At 38.6% G+C, this 23,050-nt stretch overlaps 1 protein-coding gene across 1 annotated transcript in view; it reads left to right on the top strand.

Moving 5' to 3' along the window:
• Positions 1-23,050, top strand: part of CYP7B1 (cytochrome P450 family 7 subfamily B member 1) — a gene marked incomplete at its 3' end in the record, with an annotated part of 117,432 nt that overhangs the window by 89,173 nt on the left and 5,209 nt on the right. Inside the window, 3 exon segments of the mRNA NM_001323207.1 lie at positions 9,494-9,630; positions 15,961-16,557; positions 17,018-17,224. Coding sequence (NP_001310136.1) covers positions 9,494-9,630; positions 15,961-16,557; positions 17,018-17,224 — 941 coding nt within the window.

Consider the following 23,050-nt stretch of genomic DNA (forward strand, 5'->3'; position numbering starts at 1 on the left):
GGAATTTGGGGAAGGAAAAGTTGGAGGGAAAAGATTCAAGGGAGATGGAGAATGAAATAGGCAATTTTTGGAAGAAGAGAGATTTGAGGAAAGAACACAGAAGCACATCTGTGGATAGGGAGCAAAAGGAGATACCTCTTACAACTGGTGAGGAGTAGATGTGGAGTGCAGATTGCAACTTGCTTTCTTCTTGAATAAATTTCCTATATTCTGTGCTGAGAGAAATGAGGTTGGAGAGTGCGTGGAGAGAGGCAAAGATGACAGAAGAAAGATAGCTGGGATTTCAAATGCAGCATCAATTTGGGTGGAGAAACAGATGTTAATCGAGGCTGGTAGCATAGGGAAGTAAAGCAGAAGAGAAGGAATTTGTAGCAGAGTTAAATTTCAAGGCTGTTTATTCTGAACTGCAATAGATCTGAGAAACTAGAAAGGAAAGAGGAAAAAACAAGGATCTGGAATGTAAGCATGTATAATCCTTTAACAGCAAAGAAAACATGACCTTCTGATACTATATGTTCATCTGAAAAGCATTAAGGTTTTTGAACCATTCAGTACTGCATTCAGTTGATGTTTTCCTGCAATGTATGTGTTAGTGACAGGATTTATCTCCTTCTCTCAGTGCATCATCTTGACTGTATTTGCAAATAGGTGGACTAAGTAGGGTATCTGGGACAGATACCTGGTATCTGCCAGAGAGAGGAGAGCAATTACTTCTAGGTCTCCCTGTGCTATGAGGCACACAGGTGGGGACTGCATGGCCATAACTGTGGAAGTCATGGAATTGTTAGTGAAAAACTTCCTAGCTGTTTTTCATCTTCTTTAAACATTAAATGCTTTTTTTTTTTTTTTCAATTTCTTTTTTTTTTTCCCCAATTCATATACAGCTGCGAATATGCAGATTTCAAGCCAGAGAAAGTGGCACTGTTTTCCTACCTTAATTACCCTGATAAATAAGGAGTGGACTACTGGTATTTGCAAGTCGTGCACGGTAGGCAGAACAAGTGGGAAAAGAGCATTCTGTAGGGTTCCTTTGGTGGCCTGTGATGGGACATGGAAATGTTTCATTGACGCTGGTCCATCTCCCAAGTGAAGATCAGCTTTGCAAAGTAGAGCACAGGAATGCACTGTAGAAGGGCTGTTCCTGTATCAGGCAAAGACAAGAGGCAACAGGTGGATGTAGGCAGATAGGAAGCCACAGTGGAGAAACAGGACAAGACTTATAACTGCTTTATGGATTCTGTGTGTGTTATGGATGTGGTCTGCAGTAGCTATGATGATGTTCAAGATTCAAGAAGAGATTTAATTGAAGATGAGTTGGAAGAGAAGCCAGGTAGACTGTAGTAGGACCAGGGGTGTATTGGAGGCTCTCCAGATCTGAGTAGCAGCTTGGTTTGAGAAGCAAAGTAGCAGTGGCAGGACAAAGGACCAAATGGTGTGGACAAGTCCACTGAGGAACCTGGGAAAGGATGGGCAGTGAGGCTGGAAGGATGCAGAGGGATCGTGGGGAGGAGGAAAGAGGCAGCAAATTAGTGGGCCAGGAAAACTGACCTGGAAAAGTGTGTAGGATGAAGGGTGGGAACTGAGTGAAAAAACAAGCGTGGGAGCAGACATGGAAGAGTTTGGGAATTGTAGGGGATTCATCTGCTGCTGCCTAGGTGAGCTGCCCTAACCTATGCATGTTGCTAATAAAGACCAGTACTTCCATAAAATCTTCCACAGCTTTTCTGTCTACTGGTAATAGACTGCTTCAAGATATCCAGCTTAACTAAGATGTCAGACTTCTGGACAGCTCACTTACATGAAATGAAGCCTATATTTTCAACACCTGCTTTGTTTAAATGAGCATCCTATGTTACATAGTGCTCATAATGTTTCAGGGGAAATAATAGTTGATTTTATCAGGTTTTTTTTTCTTCCAAAACTCTATGCTTTGTACTCTAGGAAAATACAGTTGATGCACACAGAAGATACAGTATCGTTGTGTAATATTCTCCTCCCTTCCCTTGTTAACATGGTTTTTTAAACGTGATAAAGTCCCGCCACTGTTTCTTAAATTGCCTGAATGTATTTGTTTTCTCTTTATTACATAAGGAATGGTTTCTGCATGTTTGAATATATTTCTGTGTGGAGTGCTGACATTCTTATCCACACTTCACTTGTCATTTCTAGGCCAGACGGTTAATATGATTTCCTACTTTGAGCTACTTACTGTGTACAGTTTTAACATGTGTTGCAGTAAGGCAATATATTAAAGTGCAGAAATGGATTATGGAAAAGATAGATATCAGATGAGAGTTGTTGGGTTCTCTTGGGTGAAGTCAATCAATGTGCAGTGTAAATATGTTCCTGATAGTGCTAAAAGGAAGTATTGGTAAATTCATATTCTGATCCAGTCCCTCTTACAGGAGTGCAGGGGAAAATATATATATATATATATATATATATATATATATATATATATATATATATATAATATTAAGAGAAGGGGCTGCAAGCTTGCAAAGGATTAGTGCTCCAAATGGCAAACTGAAAAAATAGAGGACTAATCAGCAGCATCTGGATAGGACCAGGATCTTTTCTTTGGGAAAAGGCTGAAGGCTGTAATGATTCCTAACCTGGGTTTTTCTCAACATCATAGAGATACTGCATGGAAAGCTGAGGTTTTGCTGGGATGCAGATGCCCATGAGATACTCGAGGTAATTGCTGTGCAATGCTCGGTGCGGGCATGGCACTTCCAAAGGGGTGGGGGCTGACCTCAGAAAATCAAACGAGGAGGAATGTGAGAGCATAGGGGTGCAGAAAACAGTTGTGAGGAAATACTGTAAGAAACTGGAGTTGCTTAACCTAAAGAAGACTAAAGGAGAACATGATAAATACCTTTGAGTATATAAAGTGCTTCTGCAGAAGTGAAGGGGGTTATTTTTTCTCTTATTCTCTGTAGGCAAAATGAGAAATAGAGGACTTGAAGTGCAGCATGAAGGTAAAGAGTAGACATGGGGAAATTTTCTGATGACAAGGGCAGATTGCTTGGGGAGATGGGAAATTTTATTACTGAGTATCTATAAGAGCAGCATAGGTGAATATAAGGAAGGATGTTGGCATACAGTAGCCTATCATCTGGAATACTAGTCATGGAATAGATACCTGCTCTGGATCCCTTCCTAGCTTGACCTATTTTAATTTGGTTAAAGCTGAACTAAGATAGGAAAACACCTGGATGGGGCAAGTGATTTCAAATGTAAGACATAATAAAATAACCATGGGTTTGACTGGGGAATGTGCTAAGCAGTTATGGCTGCTCTTAATGACTTCACCCAGAGCAAAGACAATGAAGAATTTTGGAGGCAAGGCCATAAGCACCAAATCAGTATTAATTTCTATTACTGTGAACTAATTTTGTATTAACTGAGTATTTTCCATTACTCCAATTCTGGCTGTTATGGAACTTCACATTATATTTTGTGTAGAACCTTTCTGGGAATTTTCAGCCTCTGATAAGCCTAAGCCAGAAGGGCTTTTCCAGTAGGTTTCTGTTTTTAAACTACTTCTCAAAATGATTATTTCCCACCTTCGGGGTTTTTAGGCAATGCTCCAACTAGTCACTACAAGTAGTGGTTGAGTTTGTGGATGTATTCTTCAATGCAGAACTTTGAAGAGGTGATATGTGCAATGTGAACCTAGAGCTGCTTAGATAATGTAACCTAAAAAAAGAAACCCAAGCAAAATAAAACACTTCCTAGGTAACAGTATTTCAGAGCTGCTGAATATGTTGCTGAGTACAGGTATTTGGGGGATTTTGGGGGATAATCCAAATGAGAAGAGGGAAAAAAAAGATATAAAATAAGAGATTCTAGTGAAGGACTGTTTGCAATGGAAGTTAGAGTGCAAACAAAAAGCTTGTACGCTTTTAGAGAAGTGGTGTATTTTAGTTTAAAAAAAAAAAACAACAGAACTTTTTGCCCCTCACGAAAAAATCTGTCAGCAAAAAGATTGCATTTTTCTGTGTGGAAAAAAAAGACCAACAAAAAAAACCAAAAGAAATATTCATCTGTTGGTTTTCATCAACCTGCTCTTTTTGGAAAAGCAAACAAAATCTCTCTTTGATATCCTCACAGGTGTATTTCCCAGGTGTGGCCATTGTTTTTTGACATCTTCTAAGCTGAAATCTTGTGAACAGCATTGCAAAATCACCCTGTGTTCTCCATTCGTTGGCATGCTGTCACAGCACATCAAGCAGGCACTGCACTGGGCGGCACTGAGCACTACAGCCGTAGAGAGGGCTCTGTCCTGGGTTAGCCATAACAGAGGACAGCAAGAGATTCATCTCCTCTAGAACTCTTTTCCTCTTCGTTAGGAGTGATCTTCACCCTCCCAGAAGAGAGGAGGTTATCTGCACTTTACCTAGACAGAGGTACGGGCAGTGGGTAGTGTGCTTTTCATTTCCATGCTTGAGGAGTCAGCTTCTTCAGTGAGTCCATCCGTGTCTGTATCGTCCTGCCGGTCTACAGACCATTTGCTTACACAGATCTCCATATATTGATCAGATGGGAGCAACAGCTGGTCCTTACCTCTGTAGGAAGTGCTCAAGCAAGGAATTCAAAGGTGAAAGACTATAATACCAGAGCTCTTGTCCATCTAATTCTGCAGGAAATACTTTTTAATACTGCATATATTCAGCCTAGAAAACTTAAGAGTTCCAGGATATCATGGAAGCAAGTAATTTTGATGACATATTTAAGACATATGTAATTTAATATGTAAAAAAAAAAAAAAAATAATGTTTTTGTGATCAAATGTTCGAAAGAAAATGTGTGGTTTTTTTGTCCATGTAGGTGCAGAACACCTAATGCTGTGAAGAGGTCTGGGAGAAACTAACTGCTGAATGTAAAAAAAAAAAAGAAAGAAAGAAAGAAAGATAGACTTGCTGGTTTTCTCCTGTCCTAAGTTTCCCGTGTCTCTCTTTTGTAATACAACAAGACACTCCAGACACCACATTTCTGGGGATTACCTTTGTTGGGGTTGAAGCCTTTGGCCTCATTCTTTTCCTCACAGTTAGAGTGCTCATAAGCCCCTGGAAAGACACTGTCTGTCATGTCTTGTTGCTTAAATATTGTGATCGAGCCTGTGAATAATCTCAGACTGCTCTGACATGTTCATAATAGCTTTTGTTCTACTCCCGCACCCATACATTTCCATTCCTTGAGGTCCCTCAGCATGGTCTGTTCCAATATTGACACAGAAGGTGGCAGTTGGACTAAAAGTGCTATGGGGAAATCAGACCAATACCTTTAATTTTGGTGGATGGCAGCGATTTAGAAAGCAAAAATGGCTCCTCTGTGGCAAATGATATTATCCAGTCTTTTCTCCCCAGCTTGAGGATTCTTTCACCTGCTGGTGAAAGTTGTGGTGAAGCGGCAGTACCCCCACCAAGTGACATTGCCATGCATAGCTTTTTCAGTTCTTCTTTGTGCAGCGATGGCTGCGCTCACACCAGATGCCAATCATACACCACCAGTGGATTTGCAAGATTATAGGACAGGAAAAAAGATGAAGGTTAAGCACAGGGCACAATAGAGATTACTTATGGTAATGAATTGTATAATTTTTCTAGACAGATCTGGATTAATGTTTATCCCAGGCAAGAGATTACTGTATGTCTGATTCTAGTTGTAAACAGACATTATTAAACAGAAGGTTTATGTTCATGAAATGTGACTATGGGTGTTAAAGCACTTATGATTTATTATGTGCAAAGAGAAAAATTAACCTGTTCATCTGCTGTAGTACTAGATGCTCTGTGGATTATTTTTTTTTTTTATTTTTTTAAATTTTTTTTTGCATAATTTGGAAGACATCTGCTCCTTAGGAATACAAATAATGAGTGAAAGATTCTTCTCTCGTTTACACTGATCCAATGCCCTGCACTGCACAGGAGCCAGGGTGTTGTAACGAGCAAAAGAATAGTCCTGCATACTTCTATAAGCAATAGCGTTTCTACTAGAGATCAGTGTTGGCAAAGTCTGCTTTCTTGTGAATCTTTATATTTTTTTTTCCTGAAGAATTATAAAAAATTGTATGTTTTAACGGTTAGAGAGTTTCAGAAATAATGGCTTTATTTGGATTTCCCACTTTTGCTAATAGAAAATAATATTTAGAGAACTCTGGGATAAAAAAAATAAATATTTTCATCTATTTTTCACATAATTAATGTTGCAGCCCATTTTTTTTCTTTTTTATTTAATCACTGCAGCATGGACACAACATTCACATTGTTTGTGCTGCTTCAGCTTCTTAACTAAATAATCATACCTGAATTAGTGACTTGATTTTTTTAAGTGAGCTCAAATGTATCTCTTGTGGAAACTGTAAGCAAACTCCAAAGCTTCACTTCTTTGTTTGAATAGAATTACAACTTCATTATTTACTAGCAAGAAAATACCTTTTCAAACAAAGGCAAAGAAAAATTGCAGATATCAGTCTGTGTAGTGTGTGTGCACCATATTTGCAGCCGGATGATTTTTTGCAGAATTCCATTTGGAGTCCACCATTTACCAATGGTGGGTGATACAGTTGTGCTAGTTTCCTTCCACTTGTTAAGTGATCTGCCTGCTTCTAGATTTTGCAGTTTTGTGTTGCTGATGCTTTATTCGTACAATTCAGACATATGTGAGAAATCTGACCATTAAGTTTTACTGAATTCAAAGGGACTTCTCATGAAGGAATAAGTATTCTGTATGTATGCAAAAGCAAGCCAATATGCAGAAAAAAAGCCCCAAAAAACTAAATGGAACATGGAATAAATATTATGAGACACTAAGTGTGTTAGGTGAATTAAGATTTAAGTGATTAAACTAGATGTGAGTGTCATCGTGCACGGAACTGTCAGGTAGGAAGTTCTCAATGCTTGAATTTAAAAAGCTGCAATCTTAAATTGCCATCAAAACACTTCATGTTCTTTTTGGCTTTTTGTTTTGTTTTTGTTGTTTTGTTTTGTTTTGTTTTTTGTTAACTTAGATATGTGTTACACTTAATGCAAAAAAAACTGGAAGGCTTCTTTTAGCATTTTTTAACATTTATTGGTCTAAGTACCACATTTTATAAAGGCTGTAAAGCATGAACCCTAGGTTAAAGTTTGTGAACAAATTCAATTGGAGGGGAAAAGTTTGCATGGGCTTTGTTGGTGGTTCAGACCAATTGCTGGGAAAGCAGTGCAGCACCCCAAAGCTGCTGCAGAGTTTTTAGCACAGGTTTCAGGCAGCTCAGATAAGGTGAGCAGCACTGCCTGAATATGTGTGCAGTTAAGCATGTCTGGGGGAGCTGGAAAACCTGTGCCGTGCTATGTGTTGGCGGACTATAAGTCATTAAGATGACCTCACTCTCCAAAAGAGCAGCGAAGATGGAAATGAAGACACATTTCTGTGAGCAGCCTGCTACGGGTCGTAAGTTGAAGTGGTGCTGCATTTCCCTTCCAAGCACACGGAGCCCAGCCCTGGTGTTTAACGGCACTGAGCTCATTGCTGCTGAGCTGAACGCGGCTGAGGCAAACGATGACCCTCACGTCTTGGCAATAGCAAAATGTCTCCCTGATGTGATCCCACGGACTTGGAGCATTAAGTTAATTTCCCCCTGGATCTCTGAGCTGTGTCCTCTTTACCCGGCAGAAAGCTGGTGAAGAATACAGCTTCTGACCGACTGACAGAACGTGGAGTGGGAAATGAGATGCGTTAAATTAGAATATGACAAAAAGCCTATCTAAATATCTGTCACAGGGCTACGAACAGGGTGTCACCAGGAAAGGAAAGCAGGCCACTGGTGGGACTGCATAGTCGGGGGGAAAAATTGGTAAATCATCCAGATTTGTTACAGGCTTTGAGGGGATAATTAAGGATATCGAGTAGGCTGCTGCACTTCCCAGTGCTGGTGATCCCTCTCATGTAATCTCAGATTAGTTCTTGTCTTGTCTACACCGAGCATAGCATTAAGCAGTACAAAGTTTGCTGCCTCACTGTAGTAACTCATGCATAACATTTTGGTTTATGCAAGGTATGAAAAAGAAAGGGTGCACCTTTCCCATAATAAAGAAACCACTGCAAAACAAACAACAAAACCCCAACCCACAGAGTTCCAAGAAACAACAACAACAAAAAGGCAGTGCAAATGTGTGGAATGTAAATTTTTCTGGTTGCTACAAGAATTACATGTTTGCAAAATGATTTTCTGGAAAACCAACATCTGTAATTAGTGGCTGGTGAAACAGAAGTGGCTCAAGGCGTGCAGTGTGGTTTGGCTACAGCTGTTCGTCTTTAACTGAATTTGTAACAACTTTTTGCAGTAGAAGTGCAAATTACGGGCTTGTAAGTTGCTCCTTGGAAAGTTTTAATTAGAAAAATAGAAAATGTAAGTTCAACATTATCACGTTTACATTTTATTTCTGTGTGAGCAGTTCATGGGAGAATGTGACTACGATAGGGTTAATCCAGCTACAGAAAAATCCATGCTGTGTATGATAGTAGTAAAGCTTGTGATCCCTTGATCTTTGATTAGATCCGAGCTAGTAAATATCTTGTGTTTAATCAGAATGAGTTGTTCTGCATGTAGTGTAAGTCACCTTCACAGATGGGATGTAGCAACAGAGTTGTTCTTGAATATTTGTTTAAATCCTTTCCAGAGCAAGCATGCTTTATGTTTCTTTGTTGTAAATCAGATTGAAGCAAGTAAAGACCAGCACAGAGGAAAGACGTCTACTTGCAGTTAGGAATAGGACAGTGTGAAGCTCTTTTCCTTTGCAGAGAAATATATAACTTAATAGAATCTTGAAAGGTATTTTATGCTATTCTGCAAACATAACCAATGCAGAGTGGCTGCTTTTTCAGGATGGGTTACATATAGTTATCTAGAATTTCATCTTAAAATGTCCATGCAGGTTTCTAGCTTAGCAGACTATAAATATACAGAGACTGAGATTTATTACGGTGAATGTTCAGCCTCTATTATTATTCTATATGTTAAAGATACTTAGTTAGAATGGTAGCTGTTTTGTATGCTGGTAAACAGGAATTCTTAAAACCTTATCTGTAAGGCTATTTGTTTTGTGTGGTACGTCAGCGTCCTATTTACCTAAATCTGTCATAAATGCCTTCTGAAATGCCTCTCTTTGACATGCAAAATATTGAAAATGAGAGGACTTCTCTCTCTGAGATTTTCGTCAATATGTAATTTTTCCATGTTCATAACTTTTTGATAATAACTGGATGACCTGTAGTTAGATGTGTCTCAATTTCTCCCTCTTATTTTTCATAATCACTGCACAGAGCCCTCTGTGCTCAGAGGTGTGATTAGGCTTAACCTGCTGTCATATCTAAAGAACTTTATGTACAGTGTATTATACATTGCGTAGATGTTAGATCTAACTGTGATATATAAATAGATATAAAGATGAGTTGCTCTCTCGACAAAGCTCATTCCAGATATTTTTTTTTATGTTTTTAACAGGAAGACTGGAGAGCCCCCGCTAATAAATGGCTGGATTCCTTACCTGGGGAAGGCTTTGATTTTTAGAAAAGATGCTTTCAAATTCTTACTGGATCAGCAAAAGAAACTTGGAGATATTTTCACTGTACATATTGCTGGTGAGAAATATTTTATTATTTCTCTTAATTTTTCCATCAGTGGTGTTAAATAGCAATTCAGATGTTTACTTTAGATTCTTATATAACTGAAAACATTCCTCTGCAGCACAGAGCGCAGTGTGTTAAATTCAAATGTATTATTACATTTAAGTATCCACAGGATTTAATTATGAGTGCGTGTATCTGTGTATAGATGTAGGTGTACATGCATATCAGCAGAATTTGTAGATGTGTAATGTAGGAAAACCTCTAAACGTGTATTGTTTCTTTCCTAAGGAAGGCAGAACTAACATCATCTTGACACTGCACAGAAAAAATATCAGATTAAATTTAGAAAACACTTTAGAAAAAAAGTGCAGGATATGTTCTCACACATTTTACAACTGGTTGACAGGAACACAAGGGAATGAATGACACGTTGACTCAGTGATACAATCAGGACTAGAACGCAGAAACTTCCCATTGCCAGTCTCTTACTCTGATTGTGCTTGCCGAAAATAACAATATAATATAGTATGATATAACCTTGCTGCTTTCTATATTTATAGCTGCTTTACTACTCTAGCTTGAATACCAACATTTGAGTGATTTCACGTAGATGCTTAAATCATAAGGAAAGCAAGGAAAAAAGCTGGATTCTTGAATGAAACCTAAATATATAAATGTACATATATGCTTGTGTGTGTACACACACACACACTTTTTACTAAAATCAACTTAAAATCAAGTAGTTTCCTTTGTTCAGAAAAAGATAAACTGTTATCTGAGAGGGTCAGTAGAATAAAGGTTTTGCCACTTTGAATGCTGATATCCTTGTTCAAATGATCAGTTTTATAGCTGCATCAATTATTACTCAGAGTTCTCTACCCCACTTTTAGCTATCCTTGTATTTTTAAAGAGTTTCAAAGAAAAGTGAAAGTATAAAGTTTGCTTTGTAATTTTTAACGGTGACACTATTTTTAGTTTTCCATTTAATTTGTATTTTGCAATACAATTTTTTCCTTCAAAAATGAAGTAAATTGCAGTTTGTTTAATTAACATTTTTTTACTTCCTCTTATTGCGTTCTTTGTCTTTCAGAAGAGCATTTTTACTGCTGTTAACTATGGCTTTTTCATTCATCTGTGTTTGTTTTTTTCTCCATTGCAAACTAGTGTGTTCAGGTATTTCTGCATCTTGAAAATGAGTTAATCTACAACACTAACTTTTTTGTGAAATATTGTCTTTTTTATTGTTGATGTACATTCATACCATACACAGTAATGGCTTCTTATAAGTCAAAATTAATAGCAATTATTCAAAGGCTCTCTTAGTGCATTCATAAAAGCAAATGTAGTCATGCTTCAGAATGCAAAATGTGTTTAATTAAATATTTATTTGTACTGTTTTGTTTATACTTTTATTTAAAGATTTGTGTCTTTAGGCAATCTGTGGATGCAATTTATTTTAACAAATTTCTGTTTGCACAGCAAACGAAATTCCTTTTCTACTAATCTCCCTATGTTAGGTGTTCTGAGAAAACCTTTGTTGAGACAGGTTAAAGCAAACAGAGTGAGTTATGGATGTCATTTCAACCTTATATAGAGAAATCCTTGATTCTGTGAATTGGTCATATCGGAGATGCTAAGAGGCTTCTCTTTTTTCCAGTCTAAAAATACTGACCATCAGGACTTCACTAAGCAGAAGCAGCTTGTCAGCCACAACTCAGAAAGGAAGATGAAGCTAGTTAGTAGCTTGTATCTTGTCTTGATATTGAGACGTACAGGCTTTCTGTGCATCTCTGTGATTTGACAAAGATGATGTTTGTATGTTCAGCAAACATAAAGTAGCCGGCTGTGTATGTACTATCATTGCTTTACCCCCCTGGTGAGTGACTACAGGTCCTGTCAACAAATCCTATCAATATGTATTGTTCTAATTATTGGTTCTCAAACTAGTTCATTTGGAAAATGTGGAACGATGCTTGGAGTTTCTGGCATTGCCCCGTACCGGTAATGCGATTTCGCTGATTGTACTTTCCCATGTGATGAGCAAATGATTGTCATACCTAAAAGTCGCAAGGGACATGGATGTCATCTTAATAAAGAAATTAAAAAGCACATCTTTCTATGAGAAACAATGTAAATTCCTGACCTGTCGCAGAAAATAGTTCTCTAATTGGTTTTGTGTGGTGGTGCAGCAGAATCGTTTTCCCCAAACGTCATACCGGCGAAGCACTACTGTACATCATTGTCAGCAGTTCAGCAGAATCTTCCTAATAAGAGGACGATTACGTAAAAGCGATAGTCTTCAAAAAAGAAAAAGAGAGGGAGAGAAAAGAAAAGAAGAAGGAAAGGATGAGAGAAAAAGCTCCCGAGCCTGTTGTTTTTAGATGGCAGTACTTCCTGGCCCAGCCTTTCTTGCTTGTTAAGGATCAGCAGCGTAGGCAGGCAGCTAGGTAAGAACTTAACAATCTTGAAGCAGTTTTGTCAGTTTCCCGGCTTTAAACTTTGTCTCCTTTTCCTGATGTGTTATTAGAAATGACAGTGGGCATTGCAGTGCCATCTATGAGACTGTCTGGCTCAAATCTTAATAAAGTAATCTGTCTTTTGGTGGTTTTGTTAAGCACATGTGGCCTTTTTAAATTCTGCTAATAAGACGTTCTTTTCTTCTAAATCGTGACACGCCTACAGTAACATACCACATTTTTCTGTCTTAGGCAAAAGGTAATTTCCGTGAACTTACAAAACTGAAGTCTGCTGCAAGCATTACTGAAATAACATCCATCATTATATGGCATATGAAACGCTTGTCTTTCATCATTAGCATTAAAAAGCTCCGGAATGCATTATTAGAGTAATTTCTTAACTATCATACAAATACTGGCTTCTGTGCTCAGATTTACCAAAGTTGACAATTTTCATATTTTCCACATCAATCTTCTATTTCTAGGAGAGTGTATAAACTAAATGGAGATAACCAGGCTATTTGCAGCACGGTTGTAATGCAAACTGAAGGATTGGACAAGGAGTATAAATTTTCTGTATCCGTATTAAAATAACTCAAAGGGCTTTTTACAGAAACAAGTATACATCTATTATTTTGACTTGTTTCTATTGTACTAAATAAAATATCTCTGTGACTTAAACTGTTGGGATTTTCAGTGTAGCGTTTCTGTATGGACAAGTCTACTTGCTTTTTTGTGCCAAAGGAATTTTTTGTATTCTAACAAGGACAGGCTTTGTCCCCAGTGGTTTCTTTATAAATATGTTCAATATTTAAAGCTCCCTAATTTGGAAAGCATGTGGCATGCCTCCACTTTTGGCTGATCTGTCATTTACCGGTACTCTGATGGAAAATCATGAGCATCAGTATTTTTGTATTGTTTTAGAAAAGACTGCTACATGAGGTAGTTCTTGGCATTAGCTGCAATGGAATGGTATTGGAGATGAGGAGGCAGCTGCATTTTAACATACTGCAGAGTAACAAGAAACTTGAGGAAGAACTTTGCATTTGTTGGTATTTGACACCACCAGGGATATTAAGTGGGAAGAGACCTCAACAAAATGATCTGAAAAAAAAATCATGGCAGTATTGATGCTCAAAAAACTCAAAATGGTATATTGAGATCAGAAATTTTGGTAGTTTTCTGTTAAGTTCTCAAAGGCTGCTTCGGGTAGTCGAGATGCTGGAGCATGGTTTTGTAGTTATCATCAGTCTCTTACTGGATAGAAGGCACTGGGGCAAACCTGTGGTGCTGCATTTGTGCGCAGGTCATGATATTAATGGCTGAAAGCCCTCTTGCAACAAAAACTTTCTCTCTGCAGTTAATTAGTTGTACATTTTAGTCTTGTTCTAACAAAGAGATCTAAAATTAGATCCCCTGTGAGGTACATTCACAAGCTGCCTTTGTTATAGAGGGGTTCCGCTATTCTGACTACAGAGACACCGCATAAATACAGTAACAAAGTGTTTTGTTTTCTGTGTTTATATATATCGCCAACTTGCAATGATATGGTCTGGAGCTCAAGCTGATTCTACAGAATGAATTATATTTTGGTACATACTTATTTTTTGCTACCAGGAACCTGAGGAGAATAATAAAAATAAGGATCTGTGCTATTCTATTTGTCAGAGATTTTCTTTTCCAAAGTATGTGCTAATGTTGAGAGGGTTTTGATTTAAAATTATTGCTAAAATAGTTTGTTTGTCTGAAAACCCATTTGCTGAAAATTATTTTCTTGCTTAAAAAATGATAAGAATTGATGTGTGTTTGCTAAGAGTCTGATTAAAGATCACAAAGAAACTCATATTTTGCATCAGAAATAAGCAGATGGTGGACAGATGGTTTAAATTAATATTAATTAAAAATCTTAACTTAAATTGTTTACCCTGTAAACGCAAAGTTAGGAAGCCAGCTTTCATCTTTAGGGTTAATAGCACTCCAAGTCTATTTATTAAAAATCACTCCAGTGGGCATTCTTTCCAAGCTTTGATCACAAAGATGGTGGCCTCATTGAAGAGTGTGCAAGTGTGAGAAAGCTGGGGTGAGAGGAATGCAGGGAGAGCTTGGGAAGATTCTGCAAGAGTTAAAAAAATTAAGGGGCTAAAAATTCGTATGTGGGTTGGAAAGGAAGAAATGGTCAGGGAAGAGGACTGGGAATTGAGGATCACTTTATCAGGCTGATTTCTTGCTCTTTAAAACTGATTTATATCTGTATTTCATTATTTTACAGTAAAGCAAACTCCATGAGTACCTCAGACACCTTTGCACATTGTTGAGAAGAAGGGGGTCAAATTCTGTCTCTGTTTGTCCCTCATGTTTCCTTACTGTTTCACTGGAATTGCAGGGGATATAAATGGGATGAAAATTTCGCCAGCTGGTTATTATTGCAAAGAATGTCCAGAGCGCACCCATCTTTGCCACAGAGCAGTGTGTGTATGTGCAAGTCAGGATATGGAATAGCTATGATCATTCAAATATCACTACGTGGTAACCATGGATACTAGTTGACATTTTTAGTGGTAGTGACTACTTTATCTCAGGACATCTGTCACAGAGCCAAATTTGGCCTTCAGTTAAGCATGTAGTGTTCCCATTAAAATCAAAGGAGATTTGTCCTTCTAGTAAGACAGAATTAGACTGTAAGTATGCTAAGCTTTGATGTTTTCTGGGTTTATGGCTAGGATATGTCACAGAAAGTGTGCACGTTTTATTGGGTACCTTTTTTTCCCAAATGCACCTGTCCCTGCAAGTTAAGAATCAAGAGCTCTAAATTTAGACTTAACATGGGAATCACCCATAAAGAGTTAAGTTTTAGTTGAGATTTGTGAGCATTAGCGTTTGCATTCATGACAGTTCACCAAAACGTCCTTTATTAGTTGACTTGAAATTTGGGGGAAATTTTAGATTTTTGTTCTGGTATAGGCAACTCCAAAAGGCATTGTACACTGCAGTGCTGTACCTTAGTACCCACAGCTGGAGAACCTGCTGTACTGCTCCTCAGGTGCACCAAGAAGGTTGGAAGGTTTTCTGTGCACTTTACACAGTTAATGACTGTGCCAGGTCAGTGTGAACCCCATAATGGAAAGCACTGTAAGAATAAGATCTTCCTTTATAAGCCAGGGCTTCAAAATCAGATTCCATTGTGGTCATTTTAGTGATACTAAGCAAATTCTTAGCAGGGAAACTGAGACACAATTAAAGGAAAAGACAGATGTGGCTTTAAATGTTGGGGTTTTACAGCTTGCAGTTAAAGCTACTGCCAGCAGATTTTGAGTCTAGATGCCATCTCCTTGAAGAAAATCTGCCTAGGTAACAAGTTTTCCACTTCAGCCTCCCTCATCCACTCTCCTCTATGCAAATGAAATATGAAATATCTTACTTCTATTAATAGTAATAATAATAATAAATAAATAATAAATCAAAATGCTATGATCCTACATTACATTTCATAAATCATACTAGGATAGTAACTGATTTGTTCCAAAGTGCAGTATTGTTGCCAAACCAGTAGTTCAGTCCGCAATTGAAATGTGTCTTCATGCTGATTTTAGAAGTGCTGTGAAGTTATATGCAGGTGAGATCCTTTCAAGGAGAGTAAGTACTGTGTTTTCCAAATCTAAATACAATATGTTGGCTCTTCCTTTTTTTTCTTTTCTTTTCTTTTTTTTTTCTTCTTCTTCTTTTTTTTTTTCTTTTTTTTTTTTTCTTCTTCTTTGCAGATCTTTTCTTTGATAGTTTTCTTGGTGTTCTTCTTCCAGATGTTGATGGTGCTTATTTTCAGTTATTACTTCTGGAAGCCTCAGAGTATAAAGCTACGTGTCTCTGTTTTTTCTTCTCTTCTATTCAGGAAGATATATTACCTTTATCATGGACCCATTTCAATATGTTTACGTCATCCGAAATAGCAAACAACTTGAGTTCCATGAATTTGCAGATAAGATGGCTTCCAAAACTTTTGACTACCCAGCCTTGTCAAATGTGAAATTCCCTGATCTCAAGGAAAACCTGCACAGAATCTACCAGTATCTACAAGGCAAGCCTTTGGAAATAATTTCTGACCACATGATGAAAAATCTCCAGGATATATTTGAATGGAAATGCTCACAAGCAACAGATTGGGAAACAGAAAAAATGTACAAATTCTGCTGCTCTGTAATGTTTGAAGCCAGTTTTGTAACACTATATGGAAGAGTTCCTGCTGCAGATGGCCGCAAAGTTATTAGTGAAATCAGAGACAAATTTATCAAGTTTGATGCCAGCTTTCCCTATTTAGCTGCAAACATACCAATTGAGTTGCTAGGAGCTACCAAGAAGGTTCGGAAGGAGCTTATACATCATTTTTTACTTCAGAACATGACAAAATGGCTGGGAGGGTCAAAAGTGGTCCAAGCCAGACAAGATATATTTGAGAAATATGAGCTGCTTGGAGATTATGACAAAGCAGGTAGGAAACTTATGAATGATAGCTTGTCTAAAATAAAATAATTTACTATAGACCTTTGAAATAAAAAGGCAAAATGGCGACCTTGAGATTTTTTTATGTTCTTTCTAATTGGCTAATGATAAAATGTTTTACTCTGAAACAACCCTCTATGATAATTGATTTTTTTTTTTTTTTTTTTTTTTTTTTGTGATGAGGTGGTAAAACAAGATACTTAATGGTGATAATGAGAAAGATTATAACTGAGCTGCATTTACTCCCCTTATTCCCCCCACCCCCCCGACATTACATTTCAAACTATTCTCATTAAGCAGAAAATTAGACTTCAGAAGCCTATTGGTCCTCATTAGCATTCACTGATCCTTGGCTGGGTCTGTGTCCTAACATCTTTTAATTAGCACACTGCAAATCTAATCAGTGTAATAAACGCTATTAATCTTCCTTTTCACTTATTTTCTCCCAGCACATCATTTTGCCTTCCTGTGGGCCTCTGTGGGAAACACGATTCCAGCTACATTCTGGGCCATGTATTATCTGCTGCGGCACCCAGAAGCTCTCGCAGCGGTGCGTGACGAGATTGACCATTTGCTGCAGTCAACAGGTCAGAAGAGAGGGCCCACGTATAACATCCACCTCACCAGAGAACAATTGGACAACCTGGTCTACCTGGGTAATTTATTTTTATCTGTTAGCAAGAGAAGAGGGTCTCTCCCTGCAAACCGGGTTTATCACTCATTTCTGTTTACTGAGAAGGTGGAGGACACAGCTGCCTAATTGACATAATAACACCCATTTACATCAATTATAAATTATGTAGTTTATAGCTGTAGATACTCTCATTGCATGTAAACATTAAAGCCTAGGTAATTAACTATGCAAGGTATGCAAAAGGCTAAATCGAAGCTTTGCAATTATTTGAAAAAAGTTGATGCCTATTAAGTTGCTTGATTCTGAGCATCTGCCGAAGTGTTAATGCATTTCAAATACTTCTGCGTGGTACTGCCAAGAAAGACCCGTTTCTGAAATTAAAGTAGGGTAATGCATTTAAACTGGAAATGTAATTTTTTCACAAGCGGTTTCTTTCTTTTTCTCTCCTGAACATGATAAAAAGAGCTCTAAAGCAGGCTTCAGCATAGCTATGCCTCTGAACTAAAGAGAAGAACTAAAGATTTCCAGATGAGAAATGGCATTTTCAGTACTGAAAGCAGTACCTTGATTCAAAACAGAGAGCTCCAAGGGAGATCCAGGTCTTCTAGTTGTAGATCAGTGGCTTGCAGAAGGACTCTGACCAGTCATGGTGGGAAGCTGTGTTCTGAGGTTGGATGAGCCTTCAGGGCCCAGTGGTTTCACTTCACTTCATAGTGCACAGACACTGGTCAGATGAATGCTGAAATTAGCCTGGGGGAGAAGAGAAGGAAATATTCGTAGGTATGTGTAGCAGGGAGCAGCCTAGCTTCAAAGCATCTGAAAATCCCCATAGGTAGTGGTATCAGGATAGACAGGAGCTGTATAAAGGCATAAAGGGTGAATATCCCTTTTGTTTTAGATACTGACAGCAACCCCCTAATAAAGCTGAGCTCAGCAGTATGTGTTTTGGTAGCTCCTGTACTGACCTGGTAGTCTGCTCTAAAATGAAGCTGTGATGGATGGGGTGGTGAAGCAGTATGGGGTCAGTGCACCTGGTGAGCATCTACATAAAGGTTGCCATTCTCCAATATGGCATCTACTGAGAGCATGTGGGTCAATTTCAGTTGTCTCTCTTAGCACAGAAATTGAGTTTGATTCAGCTACTTTTTATTAAGGCATTATTGTTAACTATATATAGCGTGGATCTAGTAAATTGGTTTCATCTGGAGTTACAGCTCTTTTTATGCAGATTTATCAGTAGTTGATGAAGAAGGCATTTGATGTTGGGAAGATATCCAATAACAAGTGTAACATGACATTCTGAGCAATTCGTGTAACATGGGAACACAAGTAAAATTGTTTGACATCTGAGTTAGCATCCACCAAAAGATAACAGAGAAGAAAAGTTGCCAAGCATCAAGATCACAAAATCATAGATTCATAAAGGTTAGAAAAGACCTCTGAGATCATCTTGTGGATCTGCCAGCCCAACCCCACTGTGCTCACTAACCCATGTCTCTAAGTGCCACATCTGCCATTTTCTTCAAAACCTTCAGGGTTGGTGACTGATCCATCTCCTCGGGAAGCCTTTTCCAATGCCTCACCATGCTTTCTGAGAAGAAATTTTTCCTATGGTGATCAAGACAAAATTCATTTTCTAATCAGAGAAAGAGGTGGAATTGGTAAAGGAAAAACAAAAGCACCCCAAAAGTGTGGGATTAAGGAAAATAAAAGCACAGACCTCACTAAAATCACCTGGTGAAAAATGGGATAAACCATTTCCAACACTGACTGTGTCATCCTCTTGCTGCTCCTTGAAACTGTCAAATGTCTCAGTATCATTGATATACCTGTTAAGAGGAAAATGCTACATCTAACTTTGTAGTATTCAAGTTATACTTTTATTAAATTTTATAATGGTGTTAAACATAATGTGGTATGTAAAGGAGCTTGATTTCAATTCTTCTGGCACTTAAGTCGTAAAGGGCTGGATACTGTCCCATAAAATAATAATATAGAAAAAAAAAACTGTACCATAAGAGAATTAAATTCATGCTTCAGTGGAGAGGAGAAAAGTATGTTTTCTTAGTAAATGTATAGAAGGAACAAAGGTTCAAATTTTCATTGCTTGTGCAGCAAGAATTCCCCATCTCCGCTGGCAGCTGTGTGGAAAAGGCCAACCGTATCCACACTTGGAGTAGCTACAGCTTTCTGGCCATGGCATGTGAGAAGGAGCCTGTCCTCCTCCCTCTCCCCCTGTACTGACCTGCAGCACAGAAAAATGGGAATTTGTGTCCCTGCTCCTGGTTAAGGCAGCCAGGTGGGGTTCTTATCTATTTATCACCTTGTCATCTCTTTCTCCTGTTTTAAGCGCTCTGATTCCCCGTCCTCTTTTAGGCCTACTGTAACAAGAACCTTTTTTTGGATTCCTCATGCTATGGGGAACAAGCAGGAATTGCTAAAAAGCCTTTCCAAGTGGCATTTTTGTTATTGTGGCCACATTTGTTGGGTCTAGGGAATGACATGTCCCGATTTACTTCTAAATTCAAAACACAGGTATGTGATTTAAAAATAAAAAGCTTTCAATCCTCTTGTCACACATTGTGGCCCTGGTTATTTTCTTTTGATGGCATTTCTGGGGCAGCACACTTCGTGTTGTCTGCTTGAGACTTTTCCAGCAACCAAAACACGCGTGCTTGTGTGCACAGAGTAACATACATTATTAGTCATTATGACTCACAATGGAGCTCTAATACGGTAAACGATACATGAGAACGGTCTGTCGGGTTTTATGGTTAAAATGGAAATGCAAAGGGTAGAGCAGAAAAATACTTAGTGCATGTGTAGCGCTAGGCATGTTTAGTCAGTTTGTTTGTTCGGTATTAGTCCATTCATTTATATTGTGAAGCATTCTTGCCCCAGGTCACTGCTGAATCCCGGAGATTTCCTGCAAAAAAAAAAAAAAAAAAGCACAGCTTGAAAAATCGTTTTGTATAGACAAAATGGCAGGAACCCCAAAAGAGCTAATGTAGAGTGTGTAACTGTAACACAAGCAATAAGCATTTAAATTGTTGTTCAGGTATTTTTGTTGAGGTAAATAAATATATTTTTCCTGCAGGCAGCTGGGCAGTACCATGTAATTCTCAGGAAGATACAGATGTAGTTGTTTGCAGTTGTGCATGTAGACACACCACTGTGCACGTGAACTAGAGACACCCCCAAATATTTGCATATCCAATTGCTTTTTTCCTATAATGCACTCTAATAATTATAGTTCCCTATTACCTGCTGTTAGTGTAAAATTAACAGTCCATTATGCACAATAAGTTTTATAAAACATTTACAGATCGAGATCATGTTTAATTAAAATTAACTTGCCTATGAAAGCCAAGTGCACTTATGATTCACTGTGACCTTTTATTACCTGCAGTCCCTTGTTTTGGCTGGATGATTGACAGCTTGCTGTTTGGCTACCATGTTGTATTTCAGCTGACAAGACTTTTCATTTTAACTCAATTTGCCTGCCTATCACAAGCTGGTGGCAGGCCAGGCTCAAGTCACCCAGCTTTGCCTCAGCAGCTTGCTCTATTTCTCATTAGTACGCATTTATTCAGTGGAAATTGGAAGACAAATGCTTGAAGGCATGTGAACTAAGTATAGCAAATTAGGGTTTAAAGACTGAATATTTATAAGTATATTGAAACAGTTTAAAAAAAAAAATCTAGAATGAATTGGAGACTGAGTGCTAGCTTTAGTATAAGAGGAATGAAGAGAGAAGTGGGAGGATTCTAAGAATAACAATACTATGAGATATTTCTCTCTCTCTCCCTCGAAAATATGTAAAATCTCTCTGACAACACCTTATCAAACAACAGCCTGGCTTCTTTATGTAGTGTGTACGGCAAAGTTTAGCATCTCATGTGTGTAAGAAGGGGAAAAAAAATGAGGGTCATGCTCATTTGCTGCTTGGTTATCCCTTGGTATGCTTTAAATTGCCTTGTTTGTTCGGCACAAGCACAGAAACAGATGTTGCTCTACCACGCTGGATAATTTACTGTACCTCATGGTGCAGAATGGAAGGCCTCCCAAGCTACCCAGCTGGTCTGTCAGCGGCGATGGCTGGTGTCTGCTCAACTATGACAACTGCAAGCAAAGGCTGCAGCTTTATTGTGCAGTTGTCATTCCTCCCAATGTATAGCCCCGGCATTTGGGGAAAGCTGACTGTCTCTTTTTTTAATGTTTGCCTGCAAACCCGTATAAGCTTCCATCCTCCTTTGTTGATCATAATGTGACTCATTACTTTTGTCATCTAATGATTATCGGCATGATCGCTCAGAGCTAGAGCCAAGCTCGCCTTCCACACATAACTGGTACTGGAAGGTAAAACAGATTTGTCATTTACGATCTGAACGCTAAGCCACACTTTGTGCTCCATTATTGTGATTAACTTCTGCATAAGATATGCTGCCCGATTGTCATCTGCGATCCGGTGGTGGGCACCGACTGCCGCGCTCTGCGGGAAGACGGCCCCCGATAGGATGTGACTGCAGTGCTGGTCGAGTTAAACACAGACCCGCTATTTCACAGCAGCACTGGAATAATTATTTTCCTTTTTTGCTCTCCCCACCACCCCCACCCCATTTGATTTCCTGGGTGAATGGTGTTGCCATATGTGTCGCCACCGTTTCCAAAATCACGGCGTTCCGAGCTGTGCATTTTGAAGGCTGAGGGCAGCCTGGGAATGGAGGCTGGACCCTTCCTTTGTACCACGCAAAGTTTTGTTGCCAGAGCACTGCCAGTTGAAATCTATCGTGTCAGGTGCCTTGTGGCTATTCGCAGTAGAGGCCATATTCTGGAACCAGGGTTCTTCTCTGGCTTCGTCACCAACAAGCCGATTTGACTCTGCCTGATTATAGTAACGAAGGCAGTCCAAAAGAATATGCACAGACTCACTGTACGTCACATTGAATCACGGTGCTGGCCACACAAAGCTGACCGCAGCCTCATTTCTTTAGACAAATGCATGCTTAAGGAAAAACCTCTTGCAAGAAAGCATCCAGGGCCACTTTATTTGCTATGCATGCTGCACCAGATTTAATTTTTAGTGAAAGAGCATTTGTTATTATTTTTTTCAGCTGCATCTACACTGGGTAGCTCCTGTCTCTAATAAACTAACCTTTCGGGTGCAGCAGTTACAGCGCCTTGGTGAATGCTTAGGAAAGGCTTATTTGATATCCCCAAACATAAAAATGGGCACAAATGGATTGTTATGAGAAAATGGAACCCAATTTTAGGCTGTTTTTCACGCTAACGATTAGAAGGAATCCAGTCACATATAACAGCACCCATACACACTGGTGGAAAAATAGTCAGTTTTGATTACTAAGTGAGAGATGCAGCCTTAGACAGGAGCTACATGCTGATATACATGCTATCAGAATGATTTATGCAAATTATGCATATTATTCCCAAAGGAATTCCTCCTCAAACTGCCAGGATAAATTGCCGGAAATTAGCCATAAAATCTGTCGTGCTAGGAGCAAAAGGTGAAGGCCACTGGGAAAGCAAGGACATTCAGCTTCTGGAGCCTTCCAGGATGTGATGGTGGAGACAGAAACCGAGCTTCCCCTGTACTGAAAGGACTGTGTTTTGTTTTCTCTTTGACAATTAAAAGTGTCTTTCTCTCTTAAAACTCAAAGGAAGATAATGAATTGCTTTCATTCACTTTGACCATAAGAGATGCTACCATTTGGCAGTGTAGCATCTGAACACTGAAAACAAAGCAAATAAATTTAAAAATCCTCAGACTAACAAGCAAAGTGTTTTTTCTAGCATGTAGTTGTGCCTCTACACCCAACAGCTTCTGAAA

The sequence above is a fragment of the Coturnix japonica genome, chromosome 2 (genome assembly GCF_054131305.1).
Source record: "Coturnix japonica strain WE chromosome 2, WE-NBRP24, whole genome shotgun sequence".
NCBI lineage: Eukaryota > Metazoa > Chordata > Aves > Galliformes > Phasianidae > Coturnix > Coturnix japonica.